This window comes from Apaloderma vittatum, unplaced genomic scaffold (genome assembly GCF_000703405.1).
Source record: "Apaloderma vittatum isolate BGI_N311 unplaced genomic scaffold, ASM70340v1 scaffold3844, whole genome shotgun sequence".
Classification (NCBI taxonomy): Eukaryota; Metazoa; Chordata; class Aves; order Trogoniformes; family Trogonidae; genus Apaloderma; species Apaloderma vittatum.
In genome coordinates this window covers 43,428-64,683 of record NW_009714213.1, presented here as the reverse complement: position 1 = coordinate 64,683, position 21,256 = coordinate 43,428, and the positions used below count along the sequence as shown (strand labels likewise).

The 21,256-nt window shown below is 35.7% G+C and overlaps 1 protein-coding gene across 1 annotated transcript in view; it reads right to left on the bottom strand.

The window, feature by feature from the left end:
- ERC2 (ELKS/RAB6-interacting/CAST family member 2) overlaps positions 1-21,256 on the bottom strand; it is a gene marked incomplete at its 3' end in the record, with an annotated part of 259,347 nt that overhangs the window by 221,252 nt on the left and 16,839 nt on the right. The window contains exon 3 of the mRNA XM_009868648.1: positions 1,854-1,928. Coding sequence (XP_009866950.1) covers positions 1,854-1,928 — 75 coding nt within the window. The remainder of the gene's footprint in view (positions 1-1,853; positions 1,929-21,256) is intronic.

The following is a 21,256-nucleotide window of genomic DNA, read 5'->3' as shown; positions in this document are numbered from 1 at the left end:
GTAGGGAAATTATTGCTTCAATGCTTGAACATTCAAAACAAATGTTCTACAATTTTTCAAAACAAATGCTCCACATTTTTTCAAAACAAATGCTGTCTGAATTAAGACAATTTAAACTTACTTGAAAACATTCCAAAGCTGGAACGGGTAATAAAAACTGCTGTTTAATCATGTGGATTTCCACATCTTTTTTTTTCCAATATTACGGCTATTTTAGACAGGGCAACCCCAAAGGAACATGTGTTCATATGAAAAGAAAGCACTGTGTGCCACGGAGCCAAAAAGCAGCTCTGCAACAAAATGCTCCCGCAACACGCTTACAGCTTCACCTGGAAGAAATGAAAGCCCTCACTAGAACGATCAAATTTTCAGAAGTGGAACATTGCACCATACCCATTTCTCCTGGGAGACAAAACAAAGAAAGATTTTACTATCTTCAGTGACAGACACTGTCAGAGTGGCTGCAACTACAGTTGTCACATGTGTTACCCTTGTCCTGTCCCTCTTCCTTCTGAGAGTTTTGATACAGGAAGAGGAATTCCAAATTATTGTGCAACACATCATTTACAGTGTTAACTCACATGGAAAATCATAAATTATTCTAACGCACTATCTCTGTATCCCAAAACTTTTAAATTCATAATTCTGAATATTAATAGAAAGAAGTTTCTCAGCCACTATCATACTTTCCCATATACTTAGGGTAGCAAGTTACTGCAAACACATACTTTTTATATTTCATATGTAGACTTCTGAACTAGAAAAAACAGGAAAGGTCCAAGGCAATACACAGAAGACAGACTATTGAAACTGATGTACCTGCTTTACAAGGGTAGGTAGGAACAAGACGAGGGACAATGGTTTTACACTAGAGCAGGATAGATTAGATCAGACATTCGGAACAAGTTCTTTACTATAAGGGTGGTGAAACACAGGAGCAGGTTGTCTAGAGGGGAGATGGAGGCCCCATTCCTGGAGAGATTCAAAGTCGGGCTGGATGGGGCTCTGTGCAACCTGATCTAACACAATATTCGGTTCTCATTATTCAGCAATGTAGCACTCGATATTTTAATCAAGTCTTATATAAGAAAACAGACTGAGTCAAAGAAATTTCTAATTATTAATTCCTAATTATTCCTAGTTTCACAGCAAAAGAAAGGGAAGCGTTTAATGATTTCACAGTAAAAGTTACAAATTGAGGTGGTGTGGGTTAACCCTGGAAGGCAGCAAAGTGTCACACAGCTGCCCATTCACTCACCCTCAGTAGGATGGAGGAAAGAATCAGAAAGGCACAAGTGAGAAAACTCATGGGTTGAGACAAAGCCAGTTTAATATGTAAAGCAAATTGTGCACACAAGGAAAGCAAATTATGGTATTCATTCACTACTTCCCATCAGCAGGCAGCTGCTTAGCTATTTCCAGGAAAGCAGGGCTTCATTGTGCGTAACAGTTACGAAGACAAATGCCATAAATCTCAATGTCCTCCCTTCTGTTTTTATGGCTGAGCTTGACATTCTGTGGTAGGGGATACCCCTTTGGTCAATTCAGGTCAGCTGTCCTGGCTGCATTCCCTCTCAGCCTCTTGTCCACCCCCAAACTACTTGCAGGGAGGAGAGAGGGTTGGAAAGTGGGTGCATGGAGAGAACAGGGGCAGAAAGAGAGCTTTGAGTCTGTGTAAGCACAGCTCAGCAACAGCTAAAACATCATTGTATTATCAACACTGCTTTGGTCCTAAATGCAAAACACAGCACCATACAGGCTGCTGTAAGGAAAATTAACTCCAGCCCAGCCATACCCAGTGAATGAGTTCATGATACAAAAATAACATATGGGAAAGCATGCAAGGACCATACCTTCATTTCAATAACTGTTTGAAGAGCCTTCGTCTTTGCTGGCTCAGGCTGAAGTTGTGTTCTTCTATGTAATTCCTGTGGAGGGACACGATAGAAATAAGCTTGACGACTCATCTTCCCATTATTTTAATCACTCATGTGAATTTATTACAACAAAATAAAAGTCTGATGATTAGAAGCATGCAACTTCAAATGCTACAGGTGCTTCCCTTTATAATCCCTCTAGCATCACTGCAGCCCCTATCTTATATTTCAGTCAACTCTGACAGCACATGCGCTATTTTCTGAAACCCCTATCAATAATTAATGTCAACGGTGACAAAGCCAGCAAGTAATTTCTTAGTCCAAATACAATGCTGCTTTCTGCCTAAACATCAAAACTCAATTCAGTTGTGTAACTAATTCAAATGCTGTTAAGTCATCTAAAATCTTTTACTGGAGTTTTTTCTTAGTTTTCCCTCTGATATCTGAAATAAGCAATTTAAAGACATTATATTTAAATTTGACATTTTCAGGATAATAATTATGGGTTGACGCAGCACCCTGTGCAGAAGCAATTACATTTCAGTTTTCACATTTTCGTGCTATTTTTTATGCATCTTAATCCACAGGTAAAATAGATCGCATTAGTTAAGACATAGAGTTAACAGAATTAATCTCTACTGATCTTAATAAAAAAGAGAATGAAGATAGGAGCACTCAGTCTCTTATAAAACACAGGAATTGTATCTTCGTGTGAGATATCTCAAAATACTTCCATATCTACACAGAACAATGTAAAGCTGTAATGACACATCATTATTTAACAATTTTATGATGCTTATACCCCTCCCACAAAACATCTCAGCAGTTTATTAGAAAATAAAACTGAAACGGGATATAGTCCTGTTTCTTGTCCTTTAGAGTCTTTCCCCTCAAAAGACCAGGACTACCGTGGTAGATGTCTTTCTCTTCCTGTTCTTTCTACCTCATTGTTCCACATACACACCTGTACTAACTTTATAACCATTAAAAATACCTTTATGCCTGGTAGACTGAGAAGCTACGTTCATCCAACACAAAGACATTACCTGACTCCAGAAACTAATGTAACGGTGTCTTCCAAATCATGCTTCTCCCAGCTCATCCTCATAAATTCAGGAAGAGGGGATGGATCATCAAAAACCATAACACCGTGGGTCCTAATTAGCTTTATTTCCACCTCCCAAAAGAAAAAAAAAAAAATCCCTTTTTTCCTTGAGTGAAGGAAACAATGTATGTTGATCAACTAATAATCAAAAAAATAATCAACTACAGATTGCACATATTTAATATCCTGTGCATCCTGAGCCTCTTCTAACACATTCCTGGGTCTCCTCATCTACCTTACAACCCACAAGCTTAAAAGGTCATAATTTTTTGTGTCATGAACTACTAGTTTCTTATTCTCTTTAGCAACAAGCATATTGCTAATCAATGACTTTGAGAAACAATGACTGTGAAACAAAGACTAAGTAGTAGGAGTGATTTAAGTTAAAATCTACCAATAACACACATCTTTATAACATACAGTCAAAAATCTGTGTGGCCTACTATATTAAAATAACTCAAAGAGACATGTTAGTCATGTGTGCTCCGTTTAACCAAACATAGATTACTTAACTTGAAATGCAGTACATGGCAGACATTAGATGAAGTTCGCTATACCAGAATTGTGAGGTTTGACGTGCATTTTTGGTTAAAGAACCTGCCTATAGGTAACACAAAATTATATGTATACAGAAATTGATCAGTATTTATGATCTGTAGGTTTACAGTTAAGTAGCCAAGTTGTCAAATGGCTGGTAAGTCAAGATCATTCAGTTCAGACCAGTTTGATCAGACTCCTCTGCTTGTTCATCCTCGTAGCCTGCAAATGTCTAGGGGCATGGGCAGCTTTTCATTCCCTTTTCGTATCATAGCTAACAATGATACCTTAGTCAAAGAAGCTTTTTGGAGCCCTGGCAATATAAAGAAGAAAGAGTTGAATATGCTCTGTCTTGACTATTCTATTTTGCTTGCTCTGCTGTTTTCTAGAAGGGATGTCCAGAACAGGTAAACTGTTAAATTAGATTCAGACCTGAAATAGCCTAATGATATCTCGATAAACCACAGCACTGCCTGCAAAAGTCAGATTAGGTGCAAGTGTTCAAATGGAAGTTAAATGGGTTTGCATGCTTTTTTATTACATTCAATACATTGCAGATACATGTATGTATATTTAAACTGCCTCTAACATGACGACAGTGAACTTCTAATTTTGCACTGGGCATTTATAAAAATTTGTATCTGAACAGTCCTTCTTCCTTGTTTTGTTTTTTTTTGATATGTAATGAACTCTTCACATTACAAAAAGAAATGTCTTTGCAAATCACCTATACAGGGAATCTCTCAATCACCACCAGCTGTTTGTCTCACATGAAACAAGTGCCTTCACCATACCAATGTTTAAAAAACTAAGAGCATGTCGTAGATTTGTCATACAGTTCTCCTACAAAAGTCATGGAAAAATAGTTGGACAGTCATACCACTATCTGATCAGCAAAAATTACAGCTAATTCTAAGACCAGACTTTGCTCCCCAAGGCCACATAAACTGAGTTGGAACATAAACAGGATTCCACACATTACCCAGGGAGACAAACCAGAGTTTCCACCCCCTTAGCCAAAGATGAATAGGCTGCCAAAGATGAGTATTCCTAGATGTCTATCATAGCATGAAGCCTTGCCTCATAATACTTTTCCTGTTTGCTTTATGAATCAATCTGATGCTGGCTGACTTAAAAGCTTTTCTTCCCTAACCCTGACGGTAAAATGAAGCAGACTTTAGGATTCTGGAGAAGATCAGAAAATGACTCCCACTTTATTATTTTGTGTGGGTTTTCTTCCAATCAGATTCAAATGTTTGGAGACTCCCACAAGGCTCAATTCTTAAATTTATGTTGCTCTATGTATGCATTTTTTCTTCTGGGGTACTTGATTCAGGGATTTACTTTTGGGGTACCGATTCAAAGATACTACCACTTTATGCACATGATACCTTATACTGATTGCTTTACTATCTGAGGTCATCTGGAGGGTTTAAAAATTGCCTGAAGAGCTAACCAAGAGATATTCTGAACATTTCATGAAGTCTTATAGCTTAAGGAAACCAAAATTTTATCCATTACATCATACTTGGAATGATGCTGCTTTATCTTTTTAATTTCTTTTCATAAAAAGCCCAGGGAATGTAATTATTTATTTTTTTTTAAAAAAAGCAAACAAAAAACCCTAAAACGACACAAAAAACAACCAAAACCTCAGGGATATTTTTTTTTAACATGAACAGTATTGAATGGAACTCTCGATGCTTATATTCATGATAAAATACTTGTGCCATCATCTCTGCAACCACCAAGGACTATATTAACAATCGCTCAGAAATGTACTCATATAAGAAATTACACTTTTGTTGTATCCTCTATATGACATCTACATCACTGCAATTGATAGAAATTAATTATAATTCTGCATAACCAGATGTCCATACCTGGGATTTCATGAGGATGCTTAGTTGTCAACATGATTAACACACCCACAAAAAAATGGCAGGTAATCAGATCTTTGTCTTCACATTAAATTAAATAATCTTTGCTTTTAAGAGCAAAATCAGTCTTAAACCAATGACAGACATTGGGTTCTCCTGCTACATGTTTCTGGGATATTTGATTAGCATCTTGTGGTGGCCTCATAAGTGACTTCAGCACACAATTTCACCATTAATTTAAACGTCAAAAAAGTCCCAAAAGGAAACAGTTTATATCACATACTTCCTGAAGTAACGGTGCAAAATAAGTGCTGTCCTGCCGTTCAGAAATCAATAGAAAGGCTTGCAAGGCTTTATCATTATCGACCAGTATTCAAAATCCAAATTACATAGCATAGTCTGGATTTAACACTAATTAAAACCCAAACAAAACCCCCTTTTCATCTCAGCTTTATTGTAAGACACTTCATCACTTGGCTGCAGGAAAGCCAGGGTACTGGAAACTTTTCCACCTTTTATACTGCTTCTGATGTATTTTATTAAGGTTCCTAAGACATCAGTGACTATGTGTTGTTCTGATTAGATGAGATTGAGATGAAACTCTTAAATAAAAAGTGACACCCATGCTATTAATGCTGTTCAAGATTCTACCTTCTATTTATATAAAGGTGCCTAAAATAGCATGACACAAAGTGCTAGGAAAAAAATTACTTTTTCAGAAAAATAGACAATTTAGAGATAGATCACGAAACTGCCAGTGAATACCTGCATTTCAACTGGTAAGCTTCTAGCAATTATAGAACAGAAGGAAAATGGAATAATAAACCAAAAGATTTAAAACCCCAAAAGATACAGTATTCAAGTTTTATAAAAATGAAGACACAGCAGGAACAAATACATCAAAATCAAACAACCATTGGAAGAACAGACAGATTATTAAAGATTGCATCAACTAAAGGTAACAGAAAGACAGGCCTGAGAACCCACTGTGTCAGTAAATCTAGTTTCCTGAATTCCTAGGTAAAATGTATCAATCTGTAAACCACAGCAGGCAGCAGTATAGGAGCTTCTAGTTCTCTTGAATATCTCAAAGCAGTCTTTTTCCAGGAGAATGGAAGCAGCTTTAGTACTGCTGCTACATGATTGGCTTGTCCTAACTTGAAAAATTCAATCAGCAGTATATTAATATTTTGGTAAGTATTTAAGTAAAAACACAGCCACTAACATAAAGTATCTCAATAGGAGTGTTTGTTCAGCCAAAAAGACTGTTAGATTGATCAAATTCTATTTAACTATAATACTACAAAAATGTAACACATATAAATTAACTGAATTAGCTTATCTTCTCTTTCCTGTTTTCTGACCCTTCTCATCTACCCCCAGCCAAAACCCTATCATAGGAATTCAGATGAAGGTATATTTAAAGAAATCCCAATCAAACTCTTTCTTGAAACCATAAACTGACGACACTGAAAATTTCCATGTCTGGCTCCAGTGTACAGGAAAACAAAACCATATTATTAGGAAGGATTCCAAAAATCATATTGCCATTGGTCATCTTTTAAAAACCCGCTACCATAGGTATTTGAACTCTGAGATAACCTGGTAAAGAAATTTTGTCAAATCCAAACAAATTTTACAGTTTGAAGAAAGGAAAATGTGGATATAAGCTATGAAATGAAAAAGGAAACTATAAAGAGCTGATAGCTATATAAGTTTTGCACTGTGGGTTTCTTTTGTAAATTAGGTATATTTAAATTTATTAAGTTCTCTACAGATAAGCAAAATACTCAGATGCATTACTAATTCTCTATGCACTTAGCATTTTCAAACAGGTGAATATGAGTTTTGATGAATACGGAAGAAAGTGCATGAATTAGGCACCACTGCTAAACTATAAAGCAAACATCAATTTTTCATCCCCAGAAACAAGTCTAGCAATAATCTCATGGGCTTCAGAGTTACTCCTGAACAATGATTCTGACGCTACTTAGAAAACTTGGATGTGTGAAGAAGACTAGAAGGAGAAGGAAGGAGTTTTTACATCAGATTAAAAGCACCATATTGAATCACTAGCCAAAATATTTCTTTACAATGATCATACTTCCATTTATTCATTAATTCATGCACCAAAAAAGGAAAAAAGGGCTTATGATATACTTTACCAATATATCTAAAGAAGGACTATAAGGAAAAATAATCTGAGCATTAAGAAACTCAGCTTTACTTTGACTTGTGTGTCAAAAACACCTAAAGTAACCATATATGTTGTCATACTGGAAGAACGTCCTCTGGCAAGAGATGACATATAAGAAGTTTCAAGTGAAAAGGCGATTTGTGTATGGAGCTTGAAATGCACATGGGAAAATTCAGCTTCTAATTGAAAGCACATAGAATGTTTCCTGAAAGGAGCTACTGAAACTCTACTTTCACCAGAATTCTTGAAATTTCTTTTCTTTGTAGAAGGAATAAAATGTCTAGAGGATCTTTTTTTTTTTTTTTACTCAGTATCATTAATCTTTCTTCCTCTTACCAACATTACTTCTCTAAAGTTAAGAAAAGGGAGAAGTTATTGCTTCTCAAATATCTTCAGAGAAAGCAACCTGACAATAAACGGTTTTCTCTCTGTTCCCCATCTTAATTTCACTTAAAGACCCTGAACAAAACCCCTGAGTGCATGTAATTAAAGGAAGACAATTAGGATCAGAAAAAAATTCTAATTTCTGCTTACATTTCTGTAAAGTGTATACGCTCTGGAAACACACTGACTAAAACAAAACAAAAAAAATCTCTTTGAAGTGCATGTGATGCTTTAAACTGCATGGAAAAGTATGCCAATTTAAGAAGAAAACATTATGTTTAAAATACACATTTATTAATAACCAGCTGTACTAAACACATAGTTGGGGGTTAGAAAACAAGATCTTTATGCATTTGTATTTGGGAGAGGGGGCTCTTTCTTATTCTGTTTTGGTTTTTAGTTTTTTTACAAGAGCATGTTGTTTTCAATTACATCTTCAAAATCTAGTAATGTAGAATAATTTCAATAACAAATCCTTTATGGAATATTCATAGTGTTTAAAAAAATCCTTATCCAACAAATCAATGTGTTAAAATATTTATTTCCACCATACAAAACTGTTTATTCCTTTCCTCCTCTTTAGAAATTTGAGCACACAAAGTTTTTAATAAGGTTGAAAAAGAAATATCACATCAGTTTTACATAAGTGTAACACAATACTAACCATGGAGTAATAATGGAATTCCACCGTACTATGTAACTAAGACTAGACTTCCCTACCTCTTGCCATCAGAAGCATACAGGCAAAGCTTAAAACGGCAAAGTCACAGCAGAAATCACAAAATACACTCCTAAGATCCAGAACATGCAACAGAGATATTGCTGTGCGCCAACTCCACTCTTCACAAATAGAAAAAAAAAATAAACCACACCCATATTTTAATGCTTGTACAGTACTGTGAGGATGTTACAAGCAGTGCCAACAATAGAGTGCTTGTGGCATTTCTATTGGTCCATTCACGTAAGTAGAGGAAAACAGAGTTTTCCAATAGTTCTCATATTCAAATAACCAACATCCTGCTAGTCTCCTTAAACAAGGTGAAACGTATGAGTTGTATTCTAGAAAAGTAAATCATGCCACAAAACGCTGCTTTCCCCACCTTCCAACCTATGCACAGGCAGGGTGGTATTTTTAATCTCTATTTTGTACCCATGCTCCTCTTGAGACTGAATAGAGGTGAAAAAAAAAAAATTAATGTTACTTCTGAAATGGCAGCAAAACAACACTGTTAAACCCAGATCCAAACTCCACCGCTCAAAGACAGAAGAACCACATATCTCACCCATTTGTTGGACAGATGCCCCAAGTTTACTGAAGGATGTATTTACCTGGTGCTAATATAGACTGAACTTCAGACACGCTGTTCATTATTTATTTTTTTTGGTAGAAAACACTTTTATAAACTTAGCATTAACACTGTGATCAGGGATTGATGTTTTATCACTGCAAACAGCCTGAGTCAACAAGGGAAGTGTTGGCATTGCCTATATGATATGCATCCCCATGTTGCAGTAATGCTTCACATTGATTAGGATGGGATTTAATTTTAATTTTGAAAAGCAGTTTCATAAGTGTATCTACTTACATCAGTGCTTGTTATTAATCGATGTTTTGTTATTAACTTTCTAGCCTTGCTTTCAGTGTATCACTTACTGTCTCTTTTCACATTAGCTTAGTGAATTCACTAGCTAAACTAATTTATGGCTTTGATTTTCAGCTCCCTAACTCTCTAGGAAGTGCTTTTCTAAATAAGGGTGGGGAATAGTTATATGTATTGTAAATTACTGCTGGTTTAGGCTATTTAATATTTAAACATCAGGCCTGAATCACCAAGGCCAACAAACACCAGAGCTAATAAGACTTCAAATGTGCAAGTTCCTTGGCAATGTGGTACAGGAATTTTTTTAAATGCAAACAGAATTTTACAGTAATATCTGTGGTGTTCCTCAGTGATCCTTACTGGAACAAATACTATCTGAACCACAGATAGTGGAACTGAGTGCATCCTCAGCAAGTCTGCAGATGAAACAAAGCTGAACAGAGCAGGTAATGCTGGTGGGAATGGACATCGTCCAGAGGGACTTGGACAGGCTCCAGGAGTGGCCCCTTGTGAACCTCATGAAGTTCATAAAGGCCAAGTGCAAGGTCCCACACCCAGGTTGGTGCAACTCCCAGTATCAACACAGGTTGGGTGATGGATGAATGGATTGAGATCAGCCTCTATGGAGATACTGGTAGATGAAAAATGAAGACACTATTTTACAGCAAAGATTACAGTTGTCACCTTGTCATGGAACAGAATGTCAAGGGTCTCAATTAACAAAATGATCTCCCTTAGATAGTGTCAGGCAAATTTCATCCCTACACTCCCAAGTAATTAGTGTATGTGCAAGTAAAAGTGTTGGCTTGCTGGATAAAATCAATGCACAAAAGGATTGCCTAAGCACTGTATTCTCTATCCATAAAAGCTGGGGTGTTTAGCAATATAAACATTAATATTCTTTGTTTAGTTTTTCCCACTGCATACAGTCTGAGTGTGCAATATAGTATTACTTTGAAATAAATACGTGTACATATTTGTAGGGATAACAACAGCAAAAAGGACCACTGATGAACAGAAATTCTATGTACCTGTTAAGTTATCCAAATATGACAGAGTAACATGACATCAGAAACATAATTCTGGATGAGATGGACAATTTTTCATAGAATTTAGGTGATGAGGTTTTTTGTGGGGGTCAGTGTTTCGGTTTCTTTTAAGAAAAAGCTCTCAAGTAACATTGAAACAAATATTGAAAAAAATATTTGAAACAGCATTCCTTTCTCATTGCCTCTTTCTCAATCGATTAGAAAACAACTTAAAGAAATAATCATGCTTTTTAACATAAAACTACAGTACACCTCCTCCCCCAAAAAAGAGAGAAATTCTTTTGCATTGATCTTTAAAAAAAAATTTAAAAGAAACAGTTTTGTATCTGCCAGAAACTAAACCAAACTCACCAATTCAATGCAGATCTACCTGTCAGCTGAGGTACACCAAGTCAGTCTCTCAGTAGAGGAGAGGTAGAGGGTAATGTCAAAACTTGAGATGCAGAACATCCATTTAATTCTGAAAATTATATTCTGCAGCCTGAATGCATCATTATATGAATATATTTAAATGAGAATATTATATATAGAAACAACATTATTTTGCAAGACTATTAGAATGAAGCAAACACTAGCATCATCTACAAAAACTAGTTGTGATGTCTTGCTTGCCATCTATACTGTGTGCTACAGGAACTACAGAAAAGAACCATCCAGATCACACAGTAAACAATCTGTACAAGTAAACATCCCCCAGCAAAACATTTCTCATACTATGAAGTCTGTCAATAGTCCGCTACACTAAGTTCATATATCAGCTCACAGCAATAAAAAATAAACAAAAAAAAAATCCACTTAGCACTTGCTCTGATTCTTTTTCCATTGCCTAGGAAACAAAGGGTTGCTTGGTTACTTGAATCAATCTGTTCAAGTTTCCTTTTTGTCTTCCTTTTTCATTAGGAAAAAAACAAAAAACCCCACCACCCATTAACTGAAAACATGATCAGAAAAAAAAGTTTTATCACTGCATAAAAGACGCTACATATAGTTATGTATTTAGAAATAAATTGACTAGTCGGAAAGTAGATTTTTCAAGCACAGTATAGTCAAACATAAATGATTCTGCTGTGAAAGATCATAAAGATAGCAAAATGACTGGAAGAGCAGCATCCTCATCTATGAAGAAAAAATTTTAAGCAAAAATATTTTAGATCACAGTGACATTATGCCTTTGTCAAAATGGTGTCTGTGGAAATCAGGAAAGTACAATAAACTTAGCTGTTGACCTTTTTTATAATGCAAATGCAAACTGCTGTTGACCTTTTTTATAATGCAAATGCAAACTGCTGGAAAAAAGTAACACATATACACACCAGTAAAGCCCTGATCATAGTTTCTGCAGCAATTGTAATTCAGTCCACTACACCAACTTCTGCCACTTCACGGCCCTGTACAGAGGAGAATGGCATACACAGAGATATTTCAATATCACAAACAACAAGCTATAAATCTGTAACTGCAAAGACGACAACAGTTATTTTCTATCAGATCATCCAAAGGTCAGGTTTCATCTCCTTCCAAGGTATATTCCAGCAACTGTTTCTCCTAAAAGCTCCATAACCTAATTTAAAAAAAATATATATACAATTTATAAAAGCAGTTGAAAAAACATGAAGAAATTAAGATGGCTTGTCAAATAAAACAAACTTTTGGAAAGCTAAAAGATCTACTACTTGTATTTTAAATTGTCTGTTCCTTATATTTGTTTCTGCTCATCCTTTGGCTGCATATGCATATTCACGAGATCTCTGTCCCACAGATGAACTGAATAATATATAAAAAGCAGATGGGTTACAGCCATTAAAAGTCTCAACTTAGACTTTCTGACTTCAGACTTCCAATCTAGTTCAAGATAAATAAAACCCCCACTTTCTGAATATCAAGTTATCATGTAAAATTGACTAGATCCAGCTACAGCATGATTTAGTAATCTGAAATTATTTTCCTCAGAGTTTACTAGGCATCACTATTACCTACCTTCCCCCTTGCAAGATTTGCATGTACTGATCAACAGCATTATTGGATAGACACCCACATGGACCTCTATACAACTGAGTAAGTTTCACAAGATCTTAAGTATAGACATGAGTTGCAGAATACCAGCTATTACACAAAATAAGCATTTTTAATCACTGAAAGTGGTAATTACATGCAGGAAACCAAAACAACTGATTCAGCCCATAGCTTCTTCCCTTCTGCCAACTGGACAGTTATGCCAGCCTGCACACTGCAAGATTTCTCCAAAAAAACCTTGCAGTCAATCACTAATCATAGGCCCAAAGACACATCCATTCCAGGCATAAAAATGCAGACATTTCCACGCATAAGCAGGTACATCCAGTCACTAAACCATGTCAACACCATTTTGTTCATGCATTAGATCTACTTCTCATTTTAAGGTGTCCAGGTAGGTCAGTATGCACATTCAGTGTTTCATATGGAGCTACACCACCAGCCCACTGTAACAATTGCAGAGCCCCATTAAGACCCACTCGGCAAGTGTTTCTTTTTCAGACACTGAAAGACAATTTATGGATAGTCCATTAGGGACACGTTACATGCCAGCAGAATCATAGAATCATAGAATGGCCTAGGTTGGAAGGGACCTTAGAGATCATCTAGTCCAACCTCCCTGTTTTGGGCAGGGATGCCACCTCTTGACTAGACCTGGCAACACATGGGGACCGAGTGGGAATCGAACCCGCGACCTCGGTGTTGATCCTTGTTGCCAGCACCACGCTCAGAATTCAGGAACCGGTTTTTATGATCTACAGTGCTGCCTCCTTCTGAGATCAGGAAAGCGCTTCTCTTCAGCTGAAGAGCCTCTGAGTGTGGATGGGCTGTGCTGCGCTCCGGGGAGTCACATCGGAGGCTCAGCTGTGTCACCCCATCACTCGGCAGTACCTCTTTGGTTCCCTTCTTGCTCTCACTGATGGCTACAGAGAGCAGCAGGAACCTGCTCTAAAGGTCTTTGTGACACCAAAAAGCACGGCTTAGATGGTTTGCCCTGCTCACAAAACTGGGATTCGTTCTGAACTGAGAAAGCAAACAAGTCATTTTAGGATTACTGGCAATTATCAGATTGAAATCAGCCATAGAACCATGGTATTAACAGCGATATATACCTTTCCACAGTAGTTAATTCAGATTACTTGTAGAAATTTCTAGTTCATTATTTATGCAAATACTTCAAAGCTGTAACAATTATTTTTATGTCATTTTGATTTGATTAGCATAGGTCATTTTTCTAGTAATTACCATGAGAGGTAAATGCTAGTTATCTCATTAGTGAGCAGAAATTTGGAAAACAGAAAAAGAATTCTCAGCATACTAAATGAATCATGGCGAAGTTGTCTCAGTCAATAAGCAGTTTCTACAACATGTTTGTCTTAAACTAAACATATTAATGATTCTATACACTGTGTAGTAGAACTACAACCTAAAATTCCCCTTAGGAACGCTCTTTACCTCCCATGAATGAGTCAAGCACATAAAATACCTGCAGTGTAAATGAGAAGATATACAATAGATGCTACTATAAGCAAAATAGCCAATAAAATTGTTGATCTTATTTCTACATTCTAAAGAAATGACAAAGACTTTTTATACAACTGTGAAACTACCTTCAGTTTGACAAGCAAATTTGCAGGAGCACAGGTTGGCAGAAGAATCTTTAGTGTTACTATGGAGATATGCACTGAGATAGTTTGACTTAAAAAGAGCAGTTATCTTTGGAAAACACAGTCTGTTGCAGAGAATCCCCAGGCACAACAAGAAAAGTAAATCTGAAAAATCCCTGATTTCCATTTAATTATCATATAATAAATGCACCACTTAAGAATCTATATTGATAAAATTAATAGAATTTCATAATGGAAATTTATAGATAAGCATACACCAAATGATTTTTTTAATACTCTATTACCTAAAACTCCAAATAGAAAAGAGTAAGTCTTAGCCTGTGTACTGACACACAATTTTATGTATGATAAAGAACATCCTTTTTCTGCCTTTTTTTTTACAAATTAGTCTCAAACTATAATACATGACACTGACATATTAACACTGTATTTGTAAAGCTCTTTGAAATAGCTGAGGAAAAGGTACTAACCATGTGAAAACTGCAGCATAGAGTAAAATTTGACTCGATATTTGCTTTACATTATTTCTTGCCACTATATAGACAACTATATTTTAGAGATTGAAACAATTTTATTTCATCATTTAGTCTTAGGCCTAGTTATTAAAACATAAGCATTATTAACTCACTGGTTACCAGATCAGCAGAAAATTTCTATGATCTGATGCTGCAATAGGATATCACCCTTTACTTGAATATATTTGTTTTATCCATCCTCCAATTCATCTGTTTTTCTTCTGATTCTTCTGTGTTAGGGTTAAGTACTTCCTAATGCTGAAACTTCTCCTTTAAAGATTCCATAACTTACATTGACAATTCTTTTATTTTTCATACTACCTTCACACTACAGAGCAAACATAGAGAACTGACTAAATGAAGTTGCTAAGGTTCATTTCTTACAGCTCTTTTTCTTAATACTGCCTGAGATACTGCATTTCACATTTATTTCCTATCTGCTACTTAAGTTTTTGTCGGCTTAGACAAGGTCAGTCCTAACAATCCTTTCAAGTATTTGAGTTTACTTTCCATCCCTTCCCAAACCTCCCTGTGGGGAATTTGGTTTAGGCCTTCTGTAAATCACCAGGGAGGCTGAATTGTATTTTTCCATCACTGCTATAAGTGCATACTACTGATTGAACATGCCAAATCTTCCATCTATGCATAACTTCGATTCATGTGTGTTCCACATTTTTAATTAGCTACTTACTGCGCACTTAGAAGCTCTTAGTGAGTACAGAATGTACAATACTGTCACTGAAGAAACAAAAAACAAAAAACAAAAATCTAGTAACTTACCTAGCAACTCTACAAATTAATAGATTTTCTTTAATTTAAATATATAGCAGTAGACTGTTAACAACTGTTACCCAAGCTCTGCTGACATAAGATAAAAGGTTATACATACAGATATTTTGGCACAAGAGAATTTCAAACAAACAGTTATAAAAAGTTTAAGGGTTAACAACCATAAGATGTAGGCTAGCTGTAGAATGAAGAGAGAAAATGTGTAGAGTAAGAAGTGAAACCTAGACAGTATAAAAAGTTACCTGGTGGAAACTTGCCAACTACATAACTCTGTTGACATATTACAGAAACAATTTATTTCAGAGTTTACTTATTCCATGGCCTGTTGGTTAAATGCTATCTAGTTATTTACAGCTCTCTATGGACTCTCCCTGTAGAGTCTAGCAGATTTTCTAGGCCCCTATGTCTTACCACATAACCTCCATTTCCAAAATCACTTCTTCACATATCCTGCCAATTGATGGACTTATCCCACAAATGTCAAAAATTCTTGGCATCAACTTCTACCTAAAAGAAATCTCTTCAGTAACAGGTCCATAGTCAGTATCTCAGCATGTTAAAAGCTCCCTTTACATACATTATTCATTTTCTCTTTGATATTGCTGTGTGCCATTATTCAAAAGACTGAGTTTCAAGGCTGAACTTCAGTGGTCAGTCGGTCCCTATAAACCAATGGTTTGACTCTTATTTACATCAGTGTAAGTCAAGTGTACGACTAATCAATGACATCACTCTGCAGCAAAGTCATTGCAGATGAAATCACATGCAAGTGTGTTAAGTGTAACAGAATGGAAACAAAAAGAAATTTACCATCACTATATGTAGAGGCAATAAAAAGGAAACGGATGTATTTCCATTTATTAACAAGAAAACATATTTTTAAGTTAGATCTTTTATGTGCACTTGACTCTTTCATTGTTCAAGTCCTCCAGACTGTAACTTTGTACGGAAAGTTTCGGAAGTGTATCGTTTTATGAAAAACTTAACGCCAAAGTTTCTTTGCATTTGTATAATAAAAACATACTTTAAAATAGCTATGTTTTATATACTTTTATTGTAAGCTCTTCATGTTATTGCATTTTTGGATCATAGCATTTTCTTCATGGCAGTTTACAACATGAGGAAGTATTTCTAAATGAGTGCAACATAATCCTTTTCTTCACCGGCTTCTTCTGATTCTCCCATTATCCACATTTTCTAGGAGTAAAGTGGTGGTAAACTGGATGCTCTCATCACAGGGGCGATCTAAGGGAAAAAATGGTACAATGGTGCTTTAATTTTTTTTTATTTTTTTTTACAAAGCTCTTAGGTAAAAGGACTGTGATTCTGTACTTTGCCTCATTTATTAATATCATGCAGCATTCTAAGACATTGCTACTATACACTTCATCCATCAAATGGGAAGAATTACGAGCCAAGAAACTGCATTACCTGCCTCAAATTAGTCTTTCAAGCTCGGATCATCCATTTCTTTTTCTGACTCTTCTCTTACGCAACGCATTTCCTACCAGAGGATAAGTATCTGCAAGACAGGAAAAGGAAAAAAGAACCCTGAATTGATTTATAGTTTACATCATTATCCAACCGCTTAAAACAAAAAGTAAACAGAGAAATTAAAATATAATGATAAAATAAATTTAACTGAAAAATTAGGGAACAAAAAAAAAACTTGTTCCAAGATAACATGCACAAATTGTTAGTTCTGTGACCACAAACATAAATACGAGTGTAACTGACAAATAATTCATTCACTATAGCAAACTTACCACAGAAAGGCTTGTAGGACTTCTGTGGTGCAGCCATGACCAGTACCCTGTGTTCACCGGAAGAAGTGGGCCACCCTGAAGGCCCCCCTTTAGTTCTTCTGCTAGACCCTGATGTTCTCCCCATCTGCAGATGTATGCATACAGAACAATCCCTATATACAGAGCAAGTACCAATTTATGGGGTACTTTTTCATGAATCAATGACTGTTTCACAAAATGAGAAATTATCAAAAGTTAATGAGGCTTGTTTTGCTAAGAAAATAGAACTTAATGTGGTTTAAAATTTCACTTAACGTGTCAGTTCCCTTTCCTGACTCAGGAGGAGTCCTGAATCTCAATATCCTTATTTCTTTTTTTTTTTTTTTTGCCCAGTATCAATGTTACAAAATCTCATTTACAACAGAATAATTTTCATAATCAGTTCACTGAAATTCTTTCAATTACCATACTTATCTGAGAGATAGAAATAGTTTGTAATGATTTATTCACAGTAAACAATAGATTAAAACTTAGAATTCAAGATAAGATTTAACACATTGGGCTTTTTTCTCTTATGCCTTGCCTCTGAATTTCTTCGGGCTTTAAGTGTGATTTTTTAAAAAAAAAAATAAAGTAGTTACAATTGATCTGAATTAATTTTATCTTAAATTACTCAACTTTCCTCAGTCTTACTCTTGATGCAGATTTTCCTGATAGTTAGTTATACATGTTTCCGAGAGTTGCACACAAAATGTTCTAGGCATGCTGTTTAAGCAATCATCAGCATAGTTATGCTCAATTACCAATATCTTTATTTGGTGGTTAGTCGTTATTTACTTTACTCACCTAAATTTTAAGAGTTTGTCTACAGATACTAGCTGAAGAAAATCAAACTCAGTACTTCTAATATTAGATTAGCTCTACAAGGTAATTAAATATGGACTGAGGAGACAGTAGACCAGAACTTTCAAGCCTGAATGAGAAGAGACATTTCCCCAGGGTAAGGACTAAGCTGCAAAGGAAAAACACTGCATACACAGCAGCAATAAATGGAAAGAGTAGGCAAATTATTTTCCAGATAACACAATTTATACAAATAGTGTCATGGCCTTCTCTTACTATTCAGAGTCCTGTAACCCATCAGAATCAGAGAAACTCCAATCTGAACCAAATGAATATTTTCATGGCTGGAAAGTGGGATATTTACAAAGTAAGACTTAGAGGTTTATTTGTAAGTTGTAAATATATGTACTTAGAACCCAAACATTTACATGAAAACTTCCTTGCAATAGCAGAAAGTACTGCAGATGTCCATCACTTCCTTTCCATGTGCATTCAGAAGTGTCTCCAGTACTGTCAGCAGTAAGATACAACATGTCTTGCTAAAAATTAAGATCTATCTGAATTAAAGGATGTTCCTTGTCTTCATCCTGGAACAGGGTTTAATAAGGATGTTCAGAACATTCTGTCCACTCTTACTGCTCTTGAGCAACTAAAAACACCATGTATACTGTATTTTAGAAGAAAATGTAAATGTGACTACATTTTGGAAGATTGCATGTAACTATCTTGCAGAAGGGCATCAAAATTATGAAGCGGACAATGACAGGCTTGAATGAAGTGCAGACACTAGTTTTAAAAGTCACTGAAAACGGTGCCTTCCTACATAAATATTACTCTTTCTCATTTTCTTAGGGACTGAACATACGTCATTACAAAAACACCAGCACACACACAAAAAATAAAGTATATTACTGCAAATTCAACCTTCAAATATTTCTCTGGCAAATATGACATTCCCATGGATGCAGAACTTCTGTCCAGCTGTTGGAAAGCTAGTGAGTTTTCACTCTTAGAATTCTGGAAAAGCCCGAGCTGCTTCAGTAGAGCTTTGAGGACTAAAAATCTAGTGGTATGTCGTGATATCACAAAGACAACTCTCCCTTCTGGTTTTGCAGATGGTACATTGCACACTAAGCATAAATGCTGTACTTACACATGAACACATACAAAGCTCACCAAGCATCAAAGGCCCAGGCCCTGAACTCATCTTGTGCTGTCTTTTTCTAACATTAGTTTATCAAGTTCTACTCAGTGTCCTGCAAGACCAACCAGAAAGAAATTAAACATTATATCCTATTAGGTTACAAATACCCTGAAATACCAGCAGAGCCTATTCAAAGAATGCAACCAAAATCTGGAAGAAGTACATCTCTCCTACTTCTCAGACCACTGCACTGGTTATATTACATGAAAACAAAGAGTCTTGTACATTTTAAGTTAGAAAATTAAATTTTTTCAAGACTTTGTTAAGCAAAATCATAACAAGAACAGCATCATTCAAAGGGTTTTCCTTCATCAGAAAGCACTGCTGCACTTTTAATGCAAGTAATTTCCAACAGAAAATTCTTAACAGAAAGCAGTCTGAGCAGTGCTCAGATTACAAGTAAATGTATTTTATACTTTAGCTTTTGCATTACCGTAACACTACATTATCTCATCTAATTAGATTTTTCCAAAATCTCTGGAAAACAAACTTTCCACATGCCCTGAATGTTTGTTTATTGACTAAACACAGTGTGCATGAACTAAACAATGTATTTAGTAACAGGAATTATGGAAGAGCAACACTACAGCCTAATGGACTACAGAAACAGTTGTGTAAAACCATCACATTTTCTCTAGCACATGTCTTAATCACATTTAAGACCTTAGCTTTTATAGTTTTTACCTTGAAGTCTCTCAAAAACGAAAGCAAAACAAAAATAAAAGCTCCCATATTAATGAATAAGCCCCATGAGATTTGTGAAATTTATACCTTAATCAGTGTAAATTGTTATTGCATTTTGAATTTTATTCTAAGAAGTTACATATTTATTCTTTGTTATTTATGTGGCTATTTTGGAAAAATACCCTTTCCAGATCCCTAACTAATGATGTATTGATTTCACAGACCTGACATAATAGCATGCTCATTTATGACCTGTTTATACCACACAAAGTGTGAGATGCCTCAATCACTGGATGATTGATACACACACACCCTCACCCTTTCAAAAGCTTAGTCCTTCAGACAAAAAAATACCCAAGGTTTTCTGGAGATTTAAACTAGTATTTTTAGACTTTGTTAGAATGTAAACCTTCCAGAAAAAAAAAAGGCTAATAAATTAAAGGATGTTTACATGTGGCACCAGGCTTCCAACTACATGGGACAAAGAAGAAACCCCTCTTGCTGAAGGGCTCAGTTATCAAAAAGATCAAAGTGGCCCTTATCTGGAATCCTTCCAGAAGCTCTGTCTTAGTATCCTGAAATCCACTATTGTTTTGATAAATTCTGTCATCTGAGTTGGTGTTAAAATGAACTGGTTTTTTAGATAAGAAAAATGCGCAAGAGGGAGTATGTTTATCAGTTCCCAATCTCTTGGTAAGATTTCCTTTTCTCTGGCCAATCGTCCTGTGCCTTAATGATGCAGATGGGATGTAAGCACTGCCAAGACCTCTCTAAACACTCACAATACTGTTGAGAGGCTGAAGGGTAACATTGTATTGATAATGGTTTCTGAGATTTGTTATCAGCAGAAAATCTTTTGTCTACCAGATGTACTCCTATGTGAAAATATGCCTTTTTCAAGTTGAGAGCTGAAAATGGCTCTGTCCAAGTTAGTCAGGAATATTTGAGAACAAACTGATGGTTCTGTGTCTGGAACACGCAGGTGTTCACTCCATCAAGGCTCTGAAACAGACCAACTATTTTTGTTGGGAATAAAAATGCATCTGCAATAAAAATCCTTCCTCTTGTGCTACACTGGTACACTTAAAAAAAATTAAAATACAGATTCTACTTCCTTTGTGCAAATGATCTTCTGAGAGAGCTCTACAAAAGGAAGAAGCTGTCTGTGGCATGTATGTGTAACCACACTACAAAAATCAGAAAAA